This window comes from Cnephaeus nilssonii (genome assembly GCF_951640355.1).
Source record: "Cnephaeus nilssonii genome assembly, chromosome: 1".
NCBI classification, from domain to species: Eukaryota; Metazoa; Chordata; class Mammalia; order Chiroptera; family Vespertilionidae; genus Cnephaeus; species Cnephaeus nilssonii.
The window spans coordinates 96,452,995-96,480,680 of NC_137072.1; the positions used below are offsets into that span (position 1 = coordinate 96,452,995).

A 27,686-nucleotide genomic window follows, 5' to 3' on the forward strand; every position below is an offset into this window, starting at 1 on the left:
CTACCTGGAATTCTGTTTTGCCTTGATATCCATCTCTCACTCCTTTTTTTTTTTTTTTTTTTTTGCTAACCAATTTTCCAGTCTCATAGATACAGTTGTAATTCAAGGTTTGTCCATTTCTTCTTCTTTTATATTAAACGTTTATCCACATCCCTGTGTCTGTCTGCTCTGGTATAAATTGCATTCATTTGCATGTTGCTCTCAGTCTTCCTAGAAGCGCATGGACACTGAGAACCTGAGGAAGTCTGTTAATAAAGTGGAATTTTCAATTCATGACACCAAGGCACCTGTTATTCTGAGTAACTTAATTTTTGTGAACACCTGTCAAATATATTCAAAGCCTCAGCTACTTTTTACTCCTTTTAATGTCTTAACTCTTTGTGTGTTATTTTGTCTCCAGTTTCATTGTACTTTTAAGTCTCTCTTGTCTTTTTTCTGAATCTCCAAGCTTCCTTTTGGTCTACCTATCATCATCCTAATCATGCCCCTTCCTTGTTAAGAATCCTGAATTTCCTTTGCCTCTGTAATAAAGACAAAATTTCTTGCATAGACACTGGAGAGAATCTATAGCCCATTATTTCCTTGTGTGTTTAAAAATTATAAACATGTTCATCTATAAGTTGATCCTTGAGTAGATATTGGTTTGTTTTGCCTTTTTTCTTGTGTTTTCCTCTGCTTAGCGTTATATTCTGTTCTTCTCTCTCCTATCCCAAACCTGTTTTGTCTTTTCAATTGCTCTTCATTCTCAAGACCTACCACAAACCCCCTTCTTTTCATAGTGCCAGCAACAATTGTCTGACAGTGAAAACATTTGATTCTCTTAATTTTAACACTAACTTGCTGTATGACCTTCAGCAAATCACTTACCTTCATTAAATTGACATTTATTATTTGAAACTATTTGATTGATATTTATAGTACTAGAGGCCCGGTGCACGAAATTCCTGCATGGGCCGGCAGTCAGGGCCCACTGGGGCTTTCCTTGAGGCTGCCAGCCGGGGCCTTCCTTCGTTCTGCGCCACCCCCTGGTGGTCAGTGCACGTCATAGTGAGCGATCGAACTCCCATTCTCCCTGTGGAAATCCTGAGGGGACACTTTCCATATTAGCCTTTTATATATGTAGATTTTGTGTTTCATTATGTGTTTATATCTAACTTGCCTTATAGCTTTGGTTACTCTTTGGGGAGTAGATCAAATTCTTGTGCCTATAACAGTGTGTTGCACATAGATGAAGGTCACTTAGCTTTTGTGGAAAAAGTGAGAAACACAAATTTCAATTTACCAAATGTGAGAAAGAAATGTGTGAGTGAATATCAGGCAACATACTCTTTAAAAGCGTACATTCTCAGTGACAGAAAGTACTAATTTTCTGGGCATTTGAGTAACTTCATTGCCCAGACAATATGTTAACTCTTTGGTCACATTATGACTTTCTTCTATTAAAAGAAAAAAATCAATCTCACAAATTATCTAAATTGTGCTTCTTAAAAATGAACATGGATATAGGTCACCTGGGAACCTTGTTAGAAGGAAGATTAGTTTTTTTTTATAAATATATTTTTATTGATTTCAGAGAGGAAGGGAGAGGGAGAGAGAGATAGAAACATCATTGGTGAGAGAGAATCATTGATCGGCTGCCTCCTGCCTGCTCCCACACTGGGGATCGAGCCTGCAACCTGGGCATGTGCCCTGACTGGGAATTGAACCATGACCTCCTGGTTTATAGGTCAAGGCTCAACCACTGAGCCATGCCGGCCAGGGTAAAAGGAAGATTCTTATTCATCATGTCTGGGGGCGTGTCTAAGAGTGTGCATTTCTGATAAGCTCCAAGGTGGAGCCAGTGTCACTGGATACAGGACAACTGAGTAGTGTGTGTTATTTGCTTTTCCTTACAGAATTGAGTATTGGCCCTGCCTGCAACAGCATGCACAGTGTACTGGTAGGAAAGAATCTTTGCATTATCTGTTGTAGAGAGAGTAGGTTCCTGGTCCCTGTTCCTATGTGTGTATAATGTATGTAAGTATGGATACATGTATTTTGTTCCCATCTTTATTTTCAGAGGAAAGAAATGACTGGGTCAGCATACTACTAAATGCACTGAAATCGCAGTCCCCCTCCTCGCAGTCTCAAGCAGTTGCTGCACCTGAGAAATGTGGATATCTTGAATTGAGAGGGTATAAAGCCAAAATTTTTACTGTGTTAAGTGGAAACAGCGTGTGGCTCTGCAAAAACGAACAGGTAAGCTGTGTTACAGCAATTGCAAATTGCAGTCCCTGCTTACATTAGCTGCTGTGCTCTGTTGGGCTTATTAGTGTTTTTACTTACAGTCCTGCTTATGCCTTGAGTATTCCACTAAATATAACAAAGTTGTTTTGTTGAATTTTCTCAGTTCATTCAGCAGCAAAAAATGTCATCTATATTAGAGTTGAGACTAGACACCACCTTTCTAAGGGACTGAGGAATAGAATCATTGAAAATAATGTTTAAAAAGTATTCCTTAGCGGAAGTAACATTATAAAACTACATGAGAAAGTAATGAAGAACAAATTACACATTACAGCTGTTGATGAAATAGGCACCTGTTGTATTTCTTTTGTTTTTGTGACAAAATTATAGAGTAAAGCACGTATTTTCTTGAGTTTACAGCATTTTGGCATTTGTTTTGAGCAGATACGTTGCTAGCAGAGGAAATAATTTACTAGAGACAAGTGATTGATATACACACATTCACACATATGCACATAAATACACACATATCACATATATGTAAATAAAATAGGCTTGACTTGTTATTGAATTTGGTTAATATGGAAAAACTCAATAGAAAATTTCAGTGTTATGAGAGACTGATGTTAAAATAAAGTTTTAATAAATTTCATTAACTTCATTTGATTCTGTAGACTTCCCTTTCTCTAACATATCTTGTTTATAATATGTATAAGAACATTCCTTACCCCTTTTTGGGAATTAATTCTTACCATATTTTCCGGCGTATAAGACGACTGGGCATATAGAAGATTTTCCTGGGTTAAAAAGTCGGCTTATATGCCAGAAAATACGGTAATCTTTCAGCTTGGAATATATTAAATGCTTAGTAATTATTTGTGGAATTAAACGGTGTGTTTTGGATAGCTGATCTAAAATGAACTCATTGTATGATACAGTATAATGAGTTATGATATTGTGAACTATGAATGCTGACTATTTTCATAACAAAAATAGTGAAATAAACTCAAAACAAATAGTTTCAAAAAACATTAACCCTAGATCTTTATCCAAGGCATCCTCTGGAACTTCAGTGCGAACTTACTCATTACATTTTTTGGGATAAGATTTCTTAGCCAATTAACTGTGGACAGCATCGATTGAACACTGTTGGCATATTAATAACTTGGATAGTTAGCCTATTTCTCAAGAATAGTGATGTGCAGCTTAATAACGTGTATGAACTCAATATGAACATTTTCCGTTTGTGAAGTAAGATGATTAAAACTTTTCTTATTGGAATGGTGGTTGAAAATGCATAATTTGCATATATCAGTATGGAAGTTTCTTTGTTAAATGAGTTCCACAAAATAATTGAGGTATTCATCTTTAGTTGCATGACCTGATGGGCTTCAAATTATTAGTTTAATTGCTTACATTCGTTTGAATGTCTGAGTTTGTTATTTTCTAGAAGTAAAGTATAATGCTTTTAAGGTTTTACTAGTATTTTCTGATTAGCAAGAAATATCTGAAATTTTTGCTTTAACATTAGTATTTGAGTATAAAAAAGGATAATAATGACTACCATTTGTTGAGTACCAACTACTGTGCTAATTAATTTATAAATATTCCCTTTAATCTTACCCACAAATACGGGAGGAAGATATTCTTATTCATGTTTTATAGCTGAGGAAAATGAGGATTAAGTAACTTGTTGAGGATTTCAGTTCATTATGCAGAGTTTAATTTAAAACCAGAACTTTGTAACTCTAAGTCTAGCTTCTTAGCCGCTAGAGCAAACTATCTTTTTAAACTGTATGTTGAAAAGAAAATTTGTGGCCTGTGACCTTTTAGAAATAGACGGAGCTTCTTTCCTTGAATAATTTAGTTGCCTGGAAGGTTCTCAGTGTGCATTCAATAAGCCTTATACCATGCCAGGCACTCGAAAAATGATGCGCTGACTGGAGGACACAAGTCTTCCAGGAGGAAAAGTCAGAGAAGAGCAGTGTCCATGATAGATGCTGAGCGCAGTGCTCTGCCAGGCTTGTGTGGGAGTTACAGGGAGGTGCAGAAATGGGCATCTGATGAAGTCTGAGAATTAGAACACTTCCTTGTACACAAATAACAAGTATATTCTCCGTAAAATTAAAGCATTAATACTGGACCCCTCCTCATCTTTTGAGAAATAAACCTCTTTTTTATAAAAAAAAAATGTTTTTTATTGATTTTAGAGAGAGATTAAGGGAGAGGGAGAGAGAGATAGAAACATCAATGAGAGAGAAACATTGATTGTCTGCCTCCTGCAGGCATTGAGGCCACAACCTGGGCATGTGCCCTGACCCCGGAATCGAACTGGTGACTTCTTGGTGCATGGGGCGATGCTCAACCAACTGAGCTACACTGGCAGGACAATAAACCTATTTTTGATGAATGTATATTTCAAGTCCTTTTTAATGCATTAACATATGTGTATGTTACACACACACACACATAGACACACACCTTTGCAAAGTGCATATTATTGTTTATATGTGTGCTCTTAAAATATTATATCAGATTCATTATGTTGTATGGAGCCAGGTCTTAAGGGACTTAGTCTAAAGAACTAGTTGGCTACAGACTGGCTGGATAAATTAAGGATGGCCCTCTATGTTTAGGCCCTGACATACTCTTCCAGTTGTATTTATTTTTACATCCTAGGGCATGCCATTCCCCCAGAGGAAAGTTGCCCATTGGTTTGCTTACATGGTTTAGCAAATTGTGTGAAGCATTTGGGTGACATGCTAAATAAGGAGTCTTTCTTCTGAATGGGCAGGGCTTTAAGCTAGTGTTTTAGGATAAGTACTAAAAGGTAATAAAATAGTTTGATGTAACTTCTAAAAGTTTTATACACACACTACACAAAGTAATCTTGTGGTTTTTTTAAAAGATGATGGAAAAATATCTCATCAGAAAAATGTAAAGGGTGTTTGATTTGAACCTCTGTATCTTAATTTGTATTGGCTCTCATTCAGTTCTATGTATCAAAGCTTAATTATTTTTCATTTAAAAAAATTTAAGATTGAATTTATTGCCCACATATCTTACAGTTTGACTAGAATAAAAAAATAGAGAACATTGACTTACACCACCCTAACATGAACAGTTTTCACTTTCCTTTTCTCTATTTGTACATCGTCTTCCTAATTTACTTTGGAGGTGACTAGAGAGAGTGAACAGAGGATAGAGGTGGGAGGGTGGCTGTGCAGCATCTGTGGAAGGGCTGTTATAAGAGAAGCTTGGGAGCGCATTTAGAACAAAGAAGACTGGACTGCTCAGTGCCAGTTCGGGGTTTTCATTCTTGATCTGCTGTTAACTGGCGCCGGTAATTAAGTTAATCTCCTTAGGTTTAAATGGCATCATGTGAAGAAGAGAGAGAGATTACTGTCTCCAAGGCCATTATTAAAATTCAGCTATCTGAACTCATTAGACACATTGACTTAGGATTTCTGGAGATGGTGTGTTGGAATCTGTATTTGTAGAAAGTATCCTAGGTGAGTCAGTGACAGGTGATCCAAGACCACACCCAGTAAAACACTGCTCTAAGCCCGCTCTTCTACAGAACTAGAAGCATCCATATTAAGTGAACAAGATATTTCTGGAGTTGGAAAATGTGTAAAAACAGCCTTCCAGAACTTTGAGTGGTTCTTTAGTTCATCATTCATTAACTTGAGGTTGCTAAACTTCTTTTTGTGATTGTTGCATTCGTAAGCATATCATTTTCTTGATTGGACATTTTGAAATGTGCAACATTTAAGTGGAAAGTTGCCAGAATCATTGTTAGTGGTAATAATACTTTTTTTAAGTTTGAAGAACTGTTGCTAATAAGTTATACATGGTTCTAAACTATAGCTACTGGGTTGTTTTGTGTGTGTGTGTTGTTGTTTTTTGTTGCTAAAAATGTCAATAATTATATATAAATTTTCATTTTTCAGCTTAAAATCCTATTATTATTTTCTTCACATAGACTTCTATTAACAGGAGAATGCTTTATTGGAGAAATTAAAACTTCATTTGCAAAGTCAGCATAAAAGAAAGTGTTTGAAAAACAATTTGAAACTGTTATATCCCATATGTTCCTGTAACTCTGTGTATATCTGGAAATTTACTCTAATTTTGTTGATTATTGCTAATCTTTTCTAAAGCTGTTTCTCTACTTCTAATAGGTGTCCCTAAGATTCCATGTGAAGCATTCCCTACAAATACATTTTTAGTAATTATTTCACTTTTTCTGGATCTGTCCCTTCTACTGAATCAAGAACTTGTATTAAATGGAAATTTCTCTCTCTCTCTCTCTCTCTCTCTCTCTCTCTCTCTCTCTCTGTCATTGACTTCACACCTAGAGGAAGGAGTAGGGAGAGAGAGAGAAACATCTATGTAAGAGCGAAACATTGAACAGTTGCCTCCTGTATGTGCCTCAACTGGGGATCAAACCTGCAACCTGGGTATGTGCCCTGACTGGGAATCAAATCTGAGACCCTTCAGTGCCCTGGAAGATGCTCCAACCGCGCCAAACCACCTGGTCAAAATTTCTTCTCTTTTAAGAGAAGTGGCATTATAATAGCAAGGGGGATGCCAGTCTTCACATTCTCTTAGATGGTTCACTGACAAGTCTAAACTCGGTGGAATCAGCACGGATTTTTCTTTTTCTCAGATGAACAGTTCCAACATTTACTTTTTCCATCTTTTTCTTTCCCTTTCAATACTTAGCAGATTGTAAGAACTGAAACTTGAAGTAGATCTTGGCTAAGTAGGAGAAATGCCTTTAGGGAATGTTAGTTGTTTGTTTTTTCCAGATAGGCTGTAAAAAGTAGAAAAGAACCACAAGAAGATATCAAAACATTTGTTAGTAAGATAGCAAAGTAGAAACTGATACTAAAATTATTTTTTAAAGTTACTTTTCATTAAAATTGATATACAATATCGTATTATTTTCAGGTGTATAGCATAGAAAGTCCTCATTTATATACCTTACTATGTGATCACTATAAGAAGTCTAGTGACCATCTGTCACCTTTAGTTATTACAATATTATTTACTATATTCCCTATGCTGTACCTTATATCCTTGTGATTTATTTTTTTAACTGGAAGTTTTGTGCTTCTTAATCCCCATTCCCCTTTCCACCCATTTCCTTCCCTCTGTCAAGCATCAGTTTGTTCTTTGTATCTATGAGTTTGTTTCTGTTTTTTGTTTGTTTTTCTTTTAGGTTCCACATATAAGTGAAATCATATTTGTCTTTTTCTGTTCAAATTATACTCTCTAGGTCAATTCATGTTGGCATGAATGCAAGATTTCATTTTTTTAAAGCTGAATAATATTCCACTGTACACATGCACCACTTCTTTATCCATTCATCTATTGATGGACACCTAGGTTGCTTCCATATCTTGACTTTTGTGAACAGTGCTGCAGTGAGCATAGGGATGCACATATCTTTTTGAATTATTGTTTTCATTTTCTTCAGATACACACCCAGCAGTAGAATTGCTGGGTCGCATAGTAGTTCTATTTTTAATTTATTTTGGAATCTCCATATTGTTTTCCGTAGTATAAAATGATTTCTATTTACTCATTTGCAAAACACTGTGGTGCTATCATCACAGAAATTAAATATCAACCTGTTAAATATTTAGCACCATCTCACAGCACCACCCTCCAAAGTGTTTAATTTTTGCAAATTTCGTTCTGTTTCTTGTCTTGGCTTACGTTTTATGTGCCTGTAATATAGTATAAGTAGAGGCCCGATGCATGAAATTTGTGCATGGGGGGGGAAGCGTGTCCCTCAGCCCAGCCTTCACCCTCTCCAATCTGGGACCCCTTGAGGGATGGCCAACCGCCCGGTGGGATCGGGCCTAAATGGGCGGTTAGACATCCCTCTCACAATCCAGGACTGCTGGCTCCCAACTGCTCGCCTGCCTCTGCCTGATTGCCCCTAACCACTTCTGCCTGCCAGCCTGATCACCCCCTAACCACTCCCTGCCAGCCTGATCGACGCCTAACTGCTCCCCGGCCGGCCCGATTGCCCCTAACTGTCCTCCCCTATTAGCCTGGTCACCCCTAACTGCCCTCTAATGCCAATCTGGTCGACCCTAACTGTCCTCCCCTGCAGGCCTGCTCGCCTCCAATGCTCTCCCCAGCTGGCCTGGTGCCCCCAACTTCCCTCCCCTGCAGGCCTGCCCCCCCCCAACTGTCCTCCCCTGCAGGCCTGGTCCCCCCACAACTGTCCTCCCCTGCTGGCCTGGTCTCGCCCAACTGCCCTACTCTGCTGGCCCGGTCACCCCTAACTGCCCTCCCTGCTGGCCTGATCACCCACAACTGCCCTCCCCTGCAGGCCTGGGTCCCCCCAACTGCCCTCCACTGCAGGCCTGGTTCCCCCCCCCCCAACTGCCCTCCCCTGCTGACCTGGTCACCCCTAACTGCCCTCACTGCTGGCCTGATCGCCCACAACTGCCCTCCTCTGCTGGCCTGGTCACCTCTAACTGCCCACAACTGCCCTCCCTTGCAGGCCATCTTGTGGTGGCCATCTTATGTCCACATGGGGGCAGCCATCTTTGACCACATGGGGGCAGCCATCTTGTGTCTTGGAGTGACAGTCAATTTGCATATTACTCCTTTATTAGATAGGATTATGATAGTTTTTCTCTATTGTTACTTCATCTTTGTATAAAATGAGTTGTGTGATTGAGTTTGTGTAGGTTATACTACAGTTCACTCTGCTTCTGTATTTATTCATCTATTTTACAAATTTTTATTGGGCACCTTCTCATTTTTGGGGACTGCTCTAGGCACTAGGGGTCCAGTGGGAACCCAAAATATTCCTCCTGTTTATTACGTTGTGATAAGTCAATAACATTTCTGGAGCCTTATGTATATAATCTTTGCCTTTTTGATTATTTTTTGGCAAGAATATTCATGACCTTTTTCTAAAGAATTGTTTATATTTAAAATGCTCTTAGCCATGTGAATAGGTATCAGTTTCATTTTAACCTTAAAAGTGTTATGTTATTTTCATATTCCCCAACTAATTGAATAAGTATTTACTTTATTTACTGCTGTGTCCTCAGGAGTTTCACGCAGGTAACCAACAGTTAGCAAACATTTCGTAGAATGAACTTGTTGAATTAATGGTCATTTACAGCTGTTTTCTTCATGAGAGAGTTTATCTTTTAAAATATTTTTCTTTTAAAAATTTTCTCTATGAATTGTCTTTGTATTTTCTTTACTTATTTATTGGGATTTTGTCTTCTCTTAGAATTTCTTTAAACTCCTCATATAATATTAGTCTTCATTTTCTACAACTGCTTTTCTGAGCTACTGCGTACTTTTCATTCTTCAGTTATTTGTTGTATAGAAATTTTGTTTATGTGATTAAATTATTTTTGTATTAGTTCAAAGCCTATAGATTTTCTGTATTCTGGAAAAATAATTGTTTTTATAAATTTATTAATCTTGAAATAATATGGATGTTGAACGGAATTTCTGCCCATGAATGTAAGACAAAATTAAGATATTGGGCTCTGGTTTCCATTTGTTATGTCGTTGTGAAAGCCAATCTGCCATCTTTTTCTAATGAGTATTTTTGAATATCATGTTAATATTAGTGGAATCATAACAGCCAGATGTCTTGCTTGGTGGGTTTGCGTATCCATTTAGTGATAATTGTGGCATTGAGGTTTTAACTACATAAATTTACTTGATTAAACATTCTCAAATCAGGGTGTAAAAAGAGGCTCATTCCCCCCCACTCCCCCAGCATAATGTTCCCTGGTGTCTGGCGTGGGCCTGAAACTCTGATAGAATTTAAATAGACCTCATAGGGCTACGGTCTGTGTGGTGCAGAAAGAAGCAGCAGGAAGTAGGTGGTGGCCTCCGATTCTCTGGGTTCTGTATCTGGCCAAACTGTGCATCTGGTGTTTCCCAGGAAGCCTGGTGCCAATGTCATACAATGCCACATCTGTTTTCAACAAATGTCTAAGCATGACGCTCTTAAATGCCTGGCATGGAGACCTGGCATCCAGTATTTCTCAAAATAGGCTTTGAGATTTCAGCATATTTGGGGTTAATAGACTCTTCTTTATTTTTTCCACTTAGGAATCAAACTTTTATTTTGCAGTCTTCACTATATAGTTTTAAAATGTAGTTTCAACCAGATTTCGTTGTTTCAAATCTGTACAAATAACCCAGTATCTCGGTTAATACTTAACCATTAATTCTAATCTGGATGTTTAATATGGAGTCATTTGTCTTCAATAAAAACATTTCCATTTTATTTAGAATGACTGAAAGTAGTCATTCTAAATAAAATGGAAATGTTTTTATTGAAGACAAATTCTGGCTTTAGAACCCTCAAATGCAAGGATTGTCTGGATATATTAGACCCTCAATTTTATATTCATCAATTTTTATAATAATGCATATATGGTAGATATTGCTGTATTTTCAAAAATGAGAACTTTGAGGTCTAGATAAACTAAACGACTCGCCAGCAGCTAGTCGTACAGCGAGTGAGTGGCTCAGCCAGGGTTGTCCCCGAGGCCTGACCCCAGTGCCTCCTGGTCATCACCACTTTTGCAGTCATCCAGGCCTGCACTGCCAACCACGGCCGTTGCTACAGCTGTCCCTGTGGGGGATTCGTGCTTTCTGAGATTCCGCATTCTCTGACAGCAAATTAAATGTAAAATATCGGTTACTCCACAATCTGTGTTTAGCTATGTTTTCTAGATTGATATTCTAGGCATTTCATTTTTATGGTATTGTGTGTGTGTGTGTGTGTGTGTGTGTGTGTGTGTGTGTGTGTGTTTTCAGTCCAGTTTATGGCATTTTAAGGGTTGGAAGTTTGGCTTGTTCCTGACTTGTGTCTATTTTTCAAAATGAGAATAGTGCTGACAATCAGATTGCAGTTAGTGGGTAATTTATTTTAAATTTTCTTGAATGTCTAACATTCACATTCCATCACATTTGAAAAATCTACACATGCTTATTATTTTTATGCATGTATTCTCTGGTAATTAGCTTTTTAACAGGTAATATCTTCAATTGGCTTAAGCAGGTAGAAAATAACACTTGCTCACCAGAACTGTGTAGCACCTACTGCGTAGCAGGTGTTTATTCTTCTAAGCATTTTTAATGGTATGAATTTAATGCTCCCCACAGTGATGCAATAGCTACTACTGTTATCTCCATTTTACAAATGAGTGAACTTCATGAAGCAAGAGAGGTATCGCGTATCAAGCTGGTCTGGCTTTTGTCATTTGTCCAGTCAAGTGTCACTGCCTCTGGGAAGCCTCCTGTGAACACAGTTCCTCTCTGGGCTGGATTCGGTGCTTCCCCTACCGGCATCTACGCTCTTTTCTTCCAGTGCCTTATTGCAGTTCCCTCTCATTCTCGCCTTAAACCGAATCTTCTCCAAGGCGGGCACCCTGTCTTAGGCTTTGGGGCTGACCCAGGACGTAGCACACTTTCGGGCATTTGCTAAGTACTTCATACACGCTGTTTTGCCAGGACACATTTTCCCATTTTAAAAAAGGGTATATCTGCTCTGCCTTCTTCACCGAATTCTTCAAGAAAGCGAATGAGGGTTCACGGCTGTCTGTCAGCCTCAGAGCACTGCACAAATAGCTACGAAGGCGATGGTGGAGTGCTCTGCCTGTGCTCAGGGAAGACTGATGCTTTCAAGCCTCTAGGTATTAATTAGCACAGGGGTTAGCACCCAGGACAAACGGGTTCTTGATAAAACCCAATGTGCCACTGAGTTCTGACCAGCCTCTTTTCACCATTCGTCCTAATGATTTCAAATGATTTTTGTATGATTTGATCTTGTGCTTTTTTGGCTTTACAGGAAGAAAAGTGTTTATATCCTGATATGTAAATATTGCAGACTCATACTGTCTTGATTTCCACCACTGGTCCTGCTCTCTGATTCAGTGTTTCTCAGTATTGGCAGCATGTGAGAATCACAGGCTTGTAGTTTTGCTTTGCTTTTTAAAGTTATTATTTTTAAAATATATTTTTTAATTTATTTCAGAGAGGAAGGGAGAGGGAGAGAGAGAGAGAAACATCAGTGATGAGGGAGAATCATTGATCGGCTACTGCCTGCACGCCCCACACTAGGAATCGAGCCTGCAACCCAGGCATGTGCCCTGACCAGGAATCGAACCGTGACCTCCTGGTTCATTGGTTAACGCTCAACCACTGAGCCACACCAGTCTGAAATTTTCTTTGTTTTTTAATGGAAGACTCTTAGGCTCTGCTTTCCGACTCATGGAATCAGAATCTCAGGTGGGAGGGAGACATCTACACGGTTAACTTCGATGAGCATCAAGGAATGAGATCTATTCTAAATATGTTCTAAATACTGTCTCAAAAGATGGCTTAATGTCACCACAGATACTTTTAATAAGAAACGCAGTTGTTTCTTATTTAATAGCTCTCGAGAGCACTGACATTTATCTTGTTCCCCTGCGGTACATTTCACAGTCCATTTGTGCTGGCGAGTTCAGTGGGTCCTCTAATTACTCCAAGCCATGTGGCCGTAGCAAGCGGCTGATAAATGGGTTGTAATTTTAGCGTTGCCGATCCTCACGTATTTTGTTTTTAACAGAACTTTCAGCGTCGTGAGTAGACCTCTCATGACTTGCTTGTAGAGAGGAAGGGCATCTATCCAGGCTGGAGCCTTGAAGAGGCCCATCCGTTTCCGTAAAGGTTGTCAGTCTTCCCATCTGCTGGTCTGATGGCTGAGTGTGCACTCTGCCCTTAGTAACCCGCGGTGCCTGCAGGCCAGACCCCCTTCAGAAAACACAACCGGCAGCGATCTGATAGCCAGCTCTTGTCCAATGCTTCATTACTCACAACTGCTGGGAGGACATGCAGTTTAACAGTTTTATTCTGGAGTTATCCCTGTGTCAAGCTGAGCCATCTGAAACCCTTTTCAAAAATACCTTCTCTTCTTAGTACCCCTACTTTATTTCATTTTTAAAAGAGAGCTGCGTTTCCAGTCCCCCATGCATTGGGGGTTTCTCGAACAGTTGCATTATCCAGCCGGTCCCATGCTATGATAATTGAGGAGTTGCTTTTAATTTAATTAGTAAGTATAACACTGAAACAATGTGCTGAAACATTGATATGGAGCATGTTGGAAAAGTTTGATTCCCTTTCTTCTGTCTTATATAGGTCACGTTAAAGACTGATTTTTGTTAAGTGGGTTTACTGTACAAGGTAGAAGTATATACCACATTCTTCTAATTATTTTACAACACTTGGCATATCTCTACATCTTCTATATTATCAACTCAATTTTTAGCTTGTTTCTCCTAGCAAAAGGAGCCATTTGTTCTTTCATCAGAAAAAGAAAAGTTTTTTAATTGATGATTTATTGTATGAGTCATTTTCTTATCCTAACTAAAAACTTTTAAATTAAAAAAACATAAGCCAAAGAACTTATATGCATATATCCATAACCCATGGACAGACGATAGTGGGGTGAAGGCCACGGGACGGGGCGTGAGAAGGGTGGAGGGGGTCAATGGGGGACAAAAGGGAAAATCTGTAATACTTTCAACAATAAAGACAAATTTAAAAAATTTTAAAAATGAGACTTTCTGCAATGTGTAATGGAACGTCTGGATACCTTTGCAAGCGCGGGGAAGATCTGTTATTTTATTTCACTTATTTTATGTCAGGAATGCATTAGTATCAAACTCCTGAAGGACAGCTCAGTTGTAGGGATTTATTTGTTTTAACAAATCTCTTGGTGTAGGCAGTGGAGAGCGGAGGCCACCAGGGAACGGGGTTCTTTCTGTTTGTTAACTCACTCTGACTCCTTAGAGTCCAGGAATCTGTCCTCGGGCTCAGGCTAAAGTGGCTTCTGTGCATCCGGATGTTATTTCCCAGGAAGATGGAAAGGCAAGCCTTTCCCTCCATCTTCCTGCCCCAAGCCAGGAATTATTTATATTTTATTGACTAGAACTATGAGATATGGCCCTTCCCACCTGCAAGCAAAATGGGAAAATAGTGCTTTTACTTTTGACCTGTGTCGCAGAAGAGACAAAGGGATGAAGGCCGATGCATTGTTACTTTTACAGTCTCTTCCGGAAGTGCCCTTATCGGAAGTGGGCCTGTGTTTTTTGCAGTCTGCCTTTGTTATGGCTCCTTTTCCCAGCCATAATTTAGCTTAGGAATTCAAATCACAGCCATTCTGCATCTGTTCACATAGATTCTCTCTTTTCTTGAGGTACAGATTAATTATATTTTTAACGTGTTGAGCTTATTTATTTGATAAATCAAATTCCCAAACCCTTCTGACTAGACAATATATTGTAACCCTTAATGTTTTGAAAATGCAGACTCTGTAGCTTTTTGAGCAATTTCTAATCTTGGTGAGACAAACCAAACATAGTGGCTGTAGGTGTTGAACAAAAGGCAGTTTTCAAACCAAAATAGCAATGGAAGAGCTTCTTCAGGATCTGACTGAAGAAAGAGGAATGTAATAAAATATTGGAAATGAGATAAAATTGTAAAATACCCTGAGTGGCCAGATTATTATGATCTCTGAACGCATAATAATCTGGCCACTCAGTATGTATGTATGTATGTATACATACACACACACACACACACAAACATATATACACACACATACATACACACATACATATATATGTTAGAGGCCCGGTGCATGGATGGGGTCCGGCCAGCCTGGCCAGGGGGAGGGGGCATGGGGACATGGGTGGTTGGCCAGCCTGCCTGCTGGTCGAACTCCTGGTCGAGGGGACAATTTGCATATTAGCCTTTTATTATATAGGATATACACTGAGTGGCCAGATTATTATGCATTCAGGGATCATAATAATCTGGCCACTCAGTGTAAGTAACGCATACATTTGAGAGTAAATGAGAAACAATGTGACAGGACAGAGGTGACATACAGTAGCACAGAGGAAGAGCAAAGAGATGGCTTGGGTTTCAGCCTCTTTCCACCATGGACAACTGCACTTTCCATGGAACTATCTTTCTGTGCCTTGACCTCCCCTTCTTTTTATATAAATAGTAACTATAGCAGCCTCACAGTGTCTTTGGCTCCCCCACCTAGGAAACTGCTGGGCACTTGGTAATAAAGCCAGGTGTGTGTAGCTCAAACATCTCTGTTCTACTCAACTTGTGTTTCATGTGAAAGAAACCCGTACTTGCCTAATAGCCAGTTGTCAAGCTTAGAAGGGATCTTGTTATCATGTATTGAAAGTGACTACCTAAAATAAAACTATTCAATGCATTTTTTTATGAATTGTTTAATTCCATTCATATGTGTGTAGTCCAGTTTAGTAAGATGTATTGGGTTTTCGAGAATGTAATTGTACTTTTGAAATTCATATTTTTGTTTTATCATTTTTTAAATATTTTTCTTCAAACTAGGATTTTAAGGGTGGACTTGGTATTACCATAATCCCGATGAACGTAGCCAATGTAAAGCAAGTGGACCGGACTATGAAACAATCTTTTGAAATAATCACGCCCTATAAGAGTTTTAGGTAAGCTGTACTTAAACATTTTGTGTCTGTACTACTGCAGGACAGCTTTGGGGAGCCACTTTTGCATTGCTAGTGGCAATTTTATTTCTTGTAGGACATTTAGTAAAACCATGTTTTTACTTTGCATTCTGTTTAATTTCTTAGCCAGTCTCTGTAAACACCTTTGAAAGTGATTTGAATAATCACAAGACCTGCAGATACTAATTTCATGAAATTTGAGTTGTTTCTTTTCTTAAAACATCTTTGTCTTAGTGGACTTAGTACGTTCATTTTTGTTATCGACAAATATATGAAAACTTACTTCACATTTTGAAGGAATAAAGTAAAAAGGGAATATTATGTTGTCTTTAGGCTGTGTTGTTGTTTACCTTCTTTTAGCCTAATCAAGTGTAGTCCCTCCTTTAAGATCAAACCCTAATTATAAATGTTCTGTAATGATTTCCTAAAAGGAGCTCCAGTTTAAAATGATGCTGACTTTAATGGATCTCCTAGCATTTGCTTATCAAATATTTTAGTGCTTTGTTATATATCTTGTATTATGGTATTCTAGTAATTGTTCATTATCACAGTGAAACTCAATATATGTTCTTAATATGTGTCAGAATGCTCTATAATGACTCCCAAGCTTTAGTACACAGAAGAAGCCTAAGTCAGTATCCGCTGAGTTCAACCACATTAATTCATTTGTCACAAATAATCAACATACCACAGGGTAATATAAAGGTCAGAGGCAATTGTCAAAGTTCTTTAAGGACTAACAATTACTTATCAATTTTAAAATACAACTCTAGTACTCAGTTTATCTGTCAAAATATGTCTGCTGGCTCCAATTTTAGTAACTATCAAAAGATGTAAGGAATAATAAGCTTTATTTTCACATATGCAGACTCATGGTTCAACTGAAAATGTAGACATTGACTGAGCTGTTTTTACTCACAACATGCTGACACCAAATCTATGGGGTTTTCCTCATACCAATCAATTCTCCAACTCTCTGGACACCAATCAGGTGTTCTATAATTCAGTTCTACTCTGCCATACCAGAATGAGCATCAGACCCCACAGGCTATGGCTCAGTCCCACAAGACTGTCCTCCAGATACCAGTTGCAAGTATTGGGTCCCTGGGTACCCACACTTCTGTGCACATTGACTATAAAATGGGGTTCCCCTGACTCCTTTTCCCCCAGGTTTGATAAACTGCTAGCATTGTTCACGGAACTTAGGGAAACAGTTTAATTACTATTACCAGTTTATTATAAGAAATACAACCCTGGAAAGGCCAGATGGGTGAGCTGCATAGGACAGGGCACAAGGGATTAGTGGTACAGAGCTTCTATGCCCTCTCTGGATGTACCACCCTCCTCAGAACCTTGTTGTTTAGGGGTTTTTATAGAGATTTCATTCCAAAGGTATGATTGATCAAATCTTTGGCCATTGGTGATTAACACAATTGCTAGTCCCTCCTCCTTCCCAGAGGTCAGGGGGTGGGGCTGGTTGAAAGTTCCAGCTTGAATCAAATGTTGGTATTTCTGGTGTCCAGCTCCAGTCTATACTCCCAGCCACAAGTTATCATATTAGCATATACAAGACACGTTTATCATTGCAATGGTTTTAGAGCTATGTAGCAGTAAAGACCAAATATCTGTTTTCCATTGAACCATATTGGCTGTGACCAATCTCTATATAGAAAGAGAAACCACTAAGAAATGTATCACTATTATAGTGATGATGGCATCATAAAGAACTTCAACAAAAATCCACGCAGGCCACTCAGTTTTCTTCCTGATTGTGTAAAATATGCTAGTCGTCTATATTTTCATTGTATTTCAAACCATTTTCTTCTTCAGAACAGAAAATGGTAATGCGAAGCATTGTTCTGTGGGTCATTGACTGAGTATGGCACATTTCTGGGCACATGATAGGTACTCGGTAAATATTTCTTAAAGGAGTTTAAGAAACTGATGTTTAATGTTTTTATTCTTTCACTGAGGTACCCAATAGACACTAAGATTTAGAATAAACCAAAACATGGCTAAAAATGAGTTAGAATTCTGTTGAATAGTAATCACTAAAAACTTTTGATTTCTCAGTTTCTTAAAGCCATCTGTACATTCTTTAAATGACATAAGAATCTATTTTTAGTACTAAAAAATTTAAAATTTCTGGTGGGTAGTTTTGTAGTTTAGTTTCAGACTACCCTGGCATTCTTTCTTGGGGAAATAATCCTATAAATCTGAAACGCTGACAGTCTCTCGATTATTATATAACCACTACTTAGGAAACAGGGCCTCTCATTTAATCTCTTGACCTAACAAGGCAGTTTTTATATCCTGGTCAGAAAAATATATGTGTTAATTTTGCTTCAAGATATATAAACGAAGTCATAAGCAGTGTGAAAAATTAAAGAAAAAAATAGATTTCTAAATTAGATAATTAACAGAAGAGACTATCCAACTGCCTGTAAGGCATATTTTTTCAGCTGCTGTTTAACGTGTGAGTGAAATGAACATGCAAACTGGACATACCGCTTAATTGGCCTTTACCAGGGAGATCAATAATGCAGAAACGCTAATTGTTTCAGCTTTGTAGCCGAGTCTGAAAAGGAGAAACAAGAGTGGATTGAAGCTGTGCAGCAATCGATAGCAGAAACTCTCTCTGATTATGAAGTAGCTGAGAAGATTTGGTTCAATGAGTCCAACAGGAGCTGTGCAGATTGCAAAGCCCCGGATCCAGACTGGGCATCCATCAATCTCTGTGTCGTCATCTGCAAGAAGTGTGCAGGTAATTAGTGAGAAGTTATGCTCATCACTGTCTGGTGGCAGAGTGGCACTGGATGCTCTTTATTGTCATATGTAATGTATCCCAGCTAATGGTTGTGGAAAATAAAAACACAGAAAGCTTATTACATTTAAATCAATTTTAGAAATGCGATTCTGAATTTCTCTTATGCATGGCTTAGGTATCAAAATTGATTTTTAAGCATGTAATCATTTTTTTGTGCCTACTGGCCCATGTATGGATTGTAAAAAGACAGCACCGACATTTTTAGATTTTAGGTTGAATGTGTTTCAGAACACACGCTGAACGCCTTGCTCTTTGTATGGTTTGTCCTTTTTCCTTCGGTCATATTTTATAAATCCTATTTTTCACATCAACGTTGTTCAGAGCTCTAAACTTGGTATACCAGGTCCGGTACCTCTTCTAGTGAGGATTTTTATACAGAAGCATTTTCCAAGCGTAGTGAAATTTATGAAAGCAGCCAGTGCCATGACTGGTTTTCCTGTTGTAGCCTTACACCTTACGGACTGCTAGCTCATTGCATTGGGAGCTCACACTGTTGTCCAAGTGAATGCAGGCATGTCCCAGCTTAGGTGTGAAGTCATGGAGATCTTGGAGAAAGTTAGCCCCAACCCAAGCTTGACTGCACCTTTTTGCTCTGCCAGGTACTGTGCTGGGCCTAGGAATTAAAAAGATGTAGAAGGCATGGACTTTCCTGCAGCAGCATATCAATAGTGATTTTATAATGGAGGGGGATAAGGGCGAGAGGAGAGTACAGGTTTCATCGAGTGACATGGAGGAGAAGCACCTAAGTCAGCTGGCGCCAAGACAAGAACAGTTGCTTTAAACCCTTAATACTCTCAGTGCTGCCACATTTCTCATCACCACAGGATAGATTTCCCAAACAGCTAATTAACAACATCAACAGCAGCAACAAAGAGCATCCATTAATCCCCCTCCACTTTGCATAGGTTCCTTCCCAGTCTCAGGAAGACATAGCCTTTGTGTTGTCCAAGGCTGTTCTTTCTACCTCTGCTCCCTTTCTTTCCTTCCTTCCCACTCTATGGAGCTCTTCAACTATGGCTCCTTTTGTTTCACCAAATAAACCAGCCTTAGTCTGTCCTGTTAACACCAGCCTTCTGAAAATGTAACCACCCCCTCCTGTGTATAAATCTTTGTCCCTTTTTTTCTTTAATAGACAAATGCTTTGAAGAGTGGTCATCTGCATGGGTTTTCTTCATTTCCTTAACTTGCTAGTTTTTCTTTAACATCTCTAATCAGTCTTCTTTTCTCTCTATTCCAGTAAAAATATTCTCCCCACATTTACCAATGTATTCTACCTCTCCATGTCCTTGTGGTCAGTTCCAGTCTTTATTGTCTTCTGCGATATTTAACCATCTGACGCTTTGTGACTTACCATCCTCCCTCAACTTCCAGGAGACCATTTCCTCGTTGTGTGCTCTTTCTACTCTGTCATCCTTTCTCGGGCTACTTTTCCTCTGCCTGCTCCTGAAATAGGTGTGTTCCCTGGGGTTGCATGCTCTGCTGTCTTCCACTGGATGTTCCTGAGGGGTGATTTTTATCATTGGAATTCGGCACTCATTTTTATGCCGATGACTCTGTTGGAAACCACACTCATAACAGGCATCCTCAAACTATGGCCCGCAGGCCACATGCGGGTGTTTTTGCCGTTTTGTTTTTTTTTACTTCAAAATAAGATGTGCAGTGTGCATAGGAATTTGTTCATAGTTTTTTTTTTAACTCTAGTCCGGCCCTCCAACGGTCTGAGGGACAGTGAACTGGCCCCCTGTTTAAAAAGTTTGAGAACCCCTGCATATCTACCTACTAGAACTTCTTCTTAGGTTTGCCCAAGATCCCTCAAAAATAACATATTAAAAATGGAGCTCTCATTGATGGCCAGCTCATTACATAAAACTGCACTTCCTCCTATATTCCAAATCCTGGTCGAAACAGTCATGCCCACCTCGTAAAGCTTAAAATCCCAGAGATCCTCCTGACCCTTCCCCTTTCCTCACAGGCCACTGGGTCCCATCATTTTCATCTTTGCAGTATTTCTAAATCTGCCCTCTACTTTATTTCTCTTTCTGTTGCCTTAATGCAGATTCTGTCCTTTTTTGTCTAGGCTACTCTGTCCAATTCTTCCTATTTGGTTATCCGTTTGATCCCAGTTGCTTTTAGGTGTTCTTTATAAATGCAAACCTGTGCAAATTCCTGCCCTGGGAGTTCTAGGGCTTTGTGTTCTGAGTGGTTTCCATCTCAAAGACCAGAGGAAAGGAACCTTTTTAAGGTAGAGAGAGGAACTCTTTCATGTTTTAAGGAAGAAGGTTCTTAAGATCAAAGGTAATGTCTTGCCCTAACCTGTTTGGCTCAGGGGATAGAGCGTCAGCCTGCGGACTGAAAGGTCCCAGGTTCGATTCCGGTCAAGGGCATGTACCTTGGTTGCGGGCACATCCCCAGTGGGAGGTGTGCAGGAGGCAGCTGAATCGGTGTCTCTCTGATCGATGTTTCTAACTCTCTGTCCCTCTCCCTTCCTCTCTGTAAAAAATCAATAAAATATATTAAAAAAAAAAAAAAGGTAATGTCTTGTGTACCTTTTCCCTTCTCAGGAGCTTAGACAATAAAGCATCTGAATATGTCTGGGTGCCCAGTAATGACTGAATGTTGATTTATACAGCAGAATTGAACTGATAATAATATAATGCTGGGCTGTTACTCTCTACCATGCATACAATAGTAGAATGAAGAATCCACTGAAGCCCGCTGGAGTGGCTAAGTGGTTGAGTGTAGGCCTTTGAATCAGGAGATCACGGTTCAATTCCTGGTCAGGGTACATGTCTTGGGTTGTGGGCTTGATCGCTAGTGTGGGGTGTGTGGGAGGCAGCGATGGGTGATTCTCTCTCATCATCGATGTTTCTATCTTTCTTCCTTTCCCTTCATCTCTGAAATTAATAGAAATATATATATATATTTTAAAAATCCATTGAAGATTAAGTACCCATTTATTAGAGTTGTAGCTAGTTTTTTGAAGAGTAAAGGGATATCTGTTTTCACATACATGTAATTTACACAGACCCATTATAAAATATTTTCAGTGATCTACTATTTCTAGTTAATTACCAAGCGATGCAAAAATTAGATATGTATGTATATACATACATACATACATGCACACATATGTACACACATGCACATACACATCCATACACACCTTTAAGAGTATAGTTTTATGCCAGTACAGGATGGTGATGAAGGTGATTACTGTTAACTTCACTGTGGTTGGTTATGATTTCTGTATAAACACCATCACTACTCCTGGGTAGAAATAGACATCAGTGTATTTTCAGTTGAAAAATATATAAACACACACATCCATGCACACATAACACTGTTTTAAAAAGGTAAATACATTTGCATATGAATTAAAATAGAATGCAACTTTTTTTTTTTTTTTTTACTTTAGGACAACATAGATCTTTAGGACCAAAAGATTCCAAGGTTAGAAGTCTAAAGATGGATGCAAGCATTTGGAGTAATGAACTCATCGAGGTAAGTCCGGTCTTACTGTGGTGGTGGTGGTGAGCAGAGGTCTGGGAGTAGAGATGCCAGTTAGGAGTTTATATTAGGAACTCCTTGATCAACTTCTTACCACATTAGAGAAATGGTTTATAGCTTCTTTGATAGCAACTTTCTACTTTAACTTTCATAATGCTTCCTAAGTGAGATAGTTGTTTTAAAAATAAAGAAGTACAAGGAGCTTTAATTGTAATAACTATTTTTAAGGGCTTGGCAGCTCTTCCATTAAGCCAGAATTTACTTTCTTTTTAACCCAGCATGGATATAATATTAGAAAAGTGATGAAAACATTGGGCAAAATTTGCCATTCTTTATCTTGGCCATGCTGTGTCATTAACTGCCATTATGTCTAACTTGCTGTCTCCCAATTTCATTTTCTGCTTCGTTTCAGCACCACTCTCAGCCACGTTAGTCCACCTACTCAGCCATTTTAAATGAATCTGTCTCAATGTGAGCTTCAAAAAATAATCATGCTTTGGCTGCAATTTGTGTGGCTTGCAATTTCCTTCCTCGCTAATCTTTTACTGTTATTAAGAGCAGCTAGACTGTATTTAAAATAGAAATCGTGTCTGCTTTCACACTCCATCTTCCTGAAAAAGTTGGATCTTTCTTGTATTTTTGCATATTTTATACTAAGTTATGCTTTCATTTATCATGTGAGTCAGTTTTCTGCAGATTTAAGTAATATTTTAGGAACTGATATGTCTTATAATTTTTTGATAATTCAGCTTTTTATTGTCATTGGAAACAAAAGAGCAAATGACTTTTGGGCTGGTAACCTTCAAAAAGATGAAGAATTACACATGGACGCGCCAGTAGAAAAGAGAAAAACCTTCATTACTCAGAAGTACAAAGAAGGGAGATTCAGAAAAACCCTTTTGGCATCTCTCACCAAGGAAGAATTAAATAAGGTATCCAATAAAACATAACAATAGACATGCATTTTAGTATCTTATTAGATATGTGCCAAGGATTTTAGAAAGAAATAAAAAATATTTTGCTATTTGATGAAATTATTGTTTTATCTCATTTTATTTCCTTTTGTGAGATTGTATCCATGGTTTCTCATTGTTTCTCTTAAAAGAGTTGTCATCAATGGCAGATAAACTCTCTGTCCACAAGATTTCAGGCATATCCGATTATTCTTAAACCCCTGACAACTTTCCCTATTTTAGGGACAGGACACGCTTCAGCTCATACTTTGCTGACTTGCTGTCACCAGAATTAACATTATTTACTTCATTTATTGTTACAAGCAATGCTTTGCGTAGTGCTGTTGATTTGAACTGTCATTTGCTTTTGGCTGAGTGATTCCAGGTCTTTTGTGACCATTTTATGCTGCCCACTTGATCTTCACTCATTTAATGATGGACACTTAGGTTGTTTCCATAGCTTGGCTATTGTGAAAAATAATGCTGCAATGAACATCAGAATGCAGATATCTTTTTAATATTCTGTTTTTATTTCCTTTGAATATACATACATATATATATTCAGAAGTAGGGTCGCTGTATCCTATGATAACTGTATTTTTCAGTCTATTGAGGAATACTTATGCTGTTTTCCAACGTGGCTGAACTAAGTTGTATTCCCACCAGCAGTGCACAAGGGTTCCCTTTTCTCCACATCCTCATCAACACTTGTTATTTCTTGTCTTCTCCAACATAGCCATTCTGACAGGTGTGAGGTGATATCTCATTGTGGTTTTCGCTTACATTTCCCTGATGATTAGTGATGTTGAACATCTTTTCATGTACCTGTTGGCCATTTGGATGTCTTCTTTGGAAAAATGTCTAATTAGTTTCTATGTCCATTACTCAATCAGATTTTTAAAAATTGAGTTGTATGTGTTCTTTATACATTTTGGATTTTGGATAGTAACCCTTTGGATAGTATATGGTTTGCAAATACTTTATCCTATTCATTAGGTTGCCTTTTCATTTTGTTGATTGTTTTGCTGTGCAGAAGCTTTTAAGTTTGATGTAGTCCCACTTGCTGATTTTTGCTTTTGTTGCTTGTACTTTTGGTGTCATATTCAAAAATCATTGCCAAGACCTGTGCCAAGAATATTACTGTATTACAATATCAATTTTATTTTAAATTCTTTAGTACATTTTGAGTTAATTTTTTAATCCTTACCCAAGGATATATATTTTTATTGATTTTTAGAGAGAGAGAGAGAGAGAGAGAGAGAGAGAGAGAGAGAGAGACACCTGAGAGTGAAACATTGATTGGTTGCCTCCTGTATGCGCCCTGACTGGGAATTGAACCCACAACCTAGGTATGTGCTCTGACTTGGAATCGAACCCGCCACCCTTTTGGTGCATAAGATGACACTCCAACCAACTGAGCCACTCAGCCAGGGCTTGAGTTAATTTATGTGAGTGGTATAAGATAGGGTCCAATTTCACTTTTCTGTAGGTGGTTATCCAGTTTCCCAGCCTCATTTGTTGAAGAGAATATCCTTTCCTCATTGAGTGTTCTTGGTAAATAGATATTTATTGCATACTTAAAACTCGCTGGATTATCTTTTAGTGTCGGGGATACAATTTGTAGTAAAAAGTAGATGTGCTTATTTCATTCATGAGAGTGAACTTCAGTAGGAAAGACTGACCATAAACAGATGAACTTCAATAAGTAGGCCATAACAAATCTAGTGTTGTGAAGGGTAAGACGAGGGTGATAAAAGAGACAACAAGAAGAAATACATATGATTACAGTGAAAAGCAGTCAGAGTGGAAGGGACATTAGCTGTTACATGTTCTAACACCCTCATTTTTCAGGTGTGAAAATACTAAGACCCAGAGAGTTTGGAGAAAGATCATCTAGATAATTAGTGCAAGGTTAAGAATTCAGGCTTCTTGATTCTGAAGTAAAGGAAATGCTGGAGGTCAGCTAGAGACCATGGTGGAAAAGAGAAGTACTTTTTAAATAGTAGACAGGAACTGTGAATACATTCCGAGACTCTTTGGCTGCGCACTCTGAGCTGCCCACTGGGGTAGCTAATGAGCGATTATCCTGAGGTTGCAGTGTGGAGGGCAAGTTAATTAGTGATCTGCCCAGTTGCACCACGTCAGAGAAGGTAAATGGTGAGGCTGAAGTCAGATGGAATCAGGGTGCAAAATCAGAGGGCTTGGAAGAAAATGGGAAGCCAGTAAGGTGGGGAAGCAGGAAGAGAGGATGAGAAGAGATGTAAAGGGAGCTTATTAACATAGGTCAGTAATGTTTTATTGTGTCTGTTTATTGTTCCTGCTCCCCACATTACCTCTCCCCCAAAGGGAAAGATTTGGAATTTGAGCTCATCTTTCAAATTACCACAATACAACAATAATTGAAAGAATATACAGATCCCGATTAGGCTGGAAATTACATACATACATACATACATACATACACATACACATGCATACATACATTAATATGACAAAACATTCAGTGGATACTTCATTATTACATTTGAAACATTTAGAATTTTCCGAGCATCAGTCATTATCATAGTATGTTAAGTATAGAAAGTATCTTCCAGAGCAAATATTCTGGATTAGAAGGTTTGGCACATCACAGCTACAAAACAATGAGTTAAGACCTGGAGATCTTGGGTCATAATTTAAATTCATACAAAGCAGACCTTCTGTGCCTATTGTTCAATTCAAGGCGCACATATAATGATATTTTTTAGTTAAGAAGAAATACAAACTTCATATCATACATGAACAGACTTTCACTCATTTTAATAGCTGGAATTGCATTTTCTTCCTTTAAGAGCTGTATTTTCTTCCAATGGCCAGGCTCTGTGTGCTGCTGTGGTGAAATCGGATGTTCTGGAAACAATGGCTTTGCTGTTCAGTGGAGCAGATGTCATGTGTGCAACCGGAGACCCCGTGCACAGCACCCCCTACCTGCTGGCCAAGAAGGCCGGGCAGAGTCTGCAGATGGAATTTCTCTACCACAACAAATTCTCAGGTTAGCCCCCATCCCTTCATCAGCCTGGTTTCATCTGATGTGTCCCTAAATGGACAGAAGCAGAATCTGTTTCTTTCTCAAATGAGAAAAGCCATCAGAATGAAGAAAAATGAGAGTACCAAAAAGATGGAAGATGCGTCAGAGTACGTTTTATTTTAAGAAAAAGTTTAGGAAATCTTTTATGTTTCTCTAATCTTACAAATGGAAGATTAAAACAGTTAATCCTACATTATCATTTGCACCAAAATCAAATCCGATTTTCATATATGAATAATAAACACAACTTAAGTGCTTATTTTTGCAAGTTTTATGCAAAGTAAAATAAATATTTCTGTGTATTTATGCTGTGGTATATTTGCAGTAGTTTTTCTTCTAGCTCCAACCTCACCTACATATTCATAAGCCAAGGGAAAGTTGTTTACCTTTTAGATGTCAAATGCCTTATTTCTGTAATTTTTCTAGATTTTCCACAACACGACGTTCATTTCGAAGGTGGATTAAGTCAGGAGTCCCCCCAGTGCACGTTCCTCTGTGACTTTCTGTATCAGGCTCCTTCTGCTGCTTCCAAACTCTCTGCCGAGAAGAAACTGCTGGAAGGTATCTTTCCTGCTCCTTTTAGACTTGGTTACCTGATAAAACTGTCTTTCATTATCGGAACAATTAGGTTTACATTTTGATGTTTTTTCCCCTTAAGATATTAGATTTGATCTTGTAGTAGAAAAATATGTGGGTTTTTTTTTTTATGATTTATAAACGCTTCCAAGCACAGATAATATTTCATGAGCTGCAACAGGGATTTACCACTGGGTTGGGATGCTGAGGGAACTCTCAACAGAATTCACTGATGTCTACCCTTAGGGCCAACCAATTCTGTTTCAGGATTTAAAGGTTATTCCAAAGAAACGTGAAACTCAGCCCCTTCCCCTAAGGACAGACACCCTAACTGGGGAGATCATATAGGTAAATGTGAACACAGAGGAGTAAGTGACAAGTTTTCAGTGCTTATTTTATCAGCATACTAAGGGATATTAGGTGGTTCAGTTTGTTCTGGTGGTAACTGTGTGTGTGTGTGTGTGTGTGTGTGTGTGTGTGTGTGTGTGTGTGTGTAAAATAAAGCTTAAGCATGATTTCCAAACACTGATGGGAATTAATTTGATTTGGCAACCTATATTCTAGGTTTGGGAATTACCTGAGCCAGGGCCCTGTAGGCATTTATCCATCAGCTCCTTGTGTCAGACGTGTGCTAGGCAGGCATTAGAAATACGAAAATGAAGCCCTAGCCGGTTTGGCTCAGTGGATAGAGCGTCGGCCTGCGGACCAAAAGGTCCCAGGTTTGATTCCGGTCAAGGGCATGTACCTTGGTTTCAGGCACATCCCCAGTAGCGGGTGTGCAGGAGGCAGCTCATCGATATTTCTCTCTCATCAATGTTTCTAACTCTCTATCCCTCTCCCTTCCTTTCTGTAAAAAAATCAATAAAATATATTTTAAAAAAAGAAAGAAATACCAAAATGAAAAAGACACAGGCTTCATATGTGACAAATATTTGAACTAATTTTAGAAATATATCAGGAAACTAGGA

The 27,686-nt window shown here is 38.6% G+C and overlaps 1 protein-coding gene across 7 annotated transcripts in view; it reads left to right on the forward strand.

Moving 5' to 3' along the window:
• Positions 1–27,686, forward strand: part of ARAP2 (ArfGAP with RhoGAP domain, ankyrin repeat and PH domain 2) — a 172,944-nt gene that overhangs the window by 62,608 nt on the left and 82,650 nt on the right. For all 7 annotated transcript variants that reach the window (XM_079783129.1, XM_079783126.1, XM_079783128.1 and 4 more), the window contains 7 exons: positions 2,060–2,238; positions 15,655–15,770; positions 18,353–18,552; positions 22,031–22,116; positions 22,872–23,054; positions 25,932–26,106; positions 26,569–26,703. In XM_079783129.1, the coding sequence (XP_079639255.1) occupies positions 2,060–2,238; positions 15,655–15,770; positions 18,353–18,552; positions 22,031–22,116; positions 22,872–23,054; positions 25,932–26,106; positions 26,569–26,703 (1,074 nt within the window). The remainder of the gene's footprint in view (positions 1–2,059; positions 2,239–15,654; positions 15,771–18,352; positions 18,553–22,030; positions 22,117–22,871; positions 23,055–25,931; positions 26,107–26,568; positions 26,704–27,686) is intronic.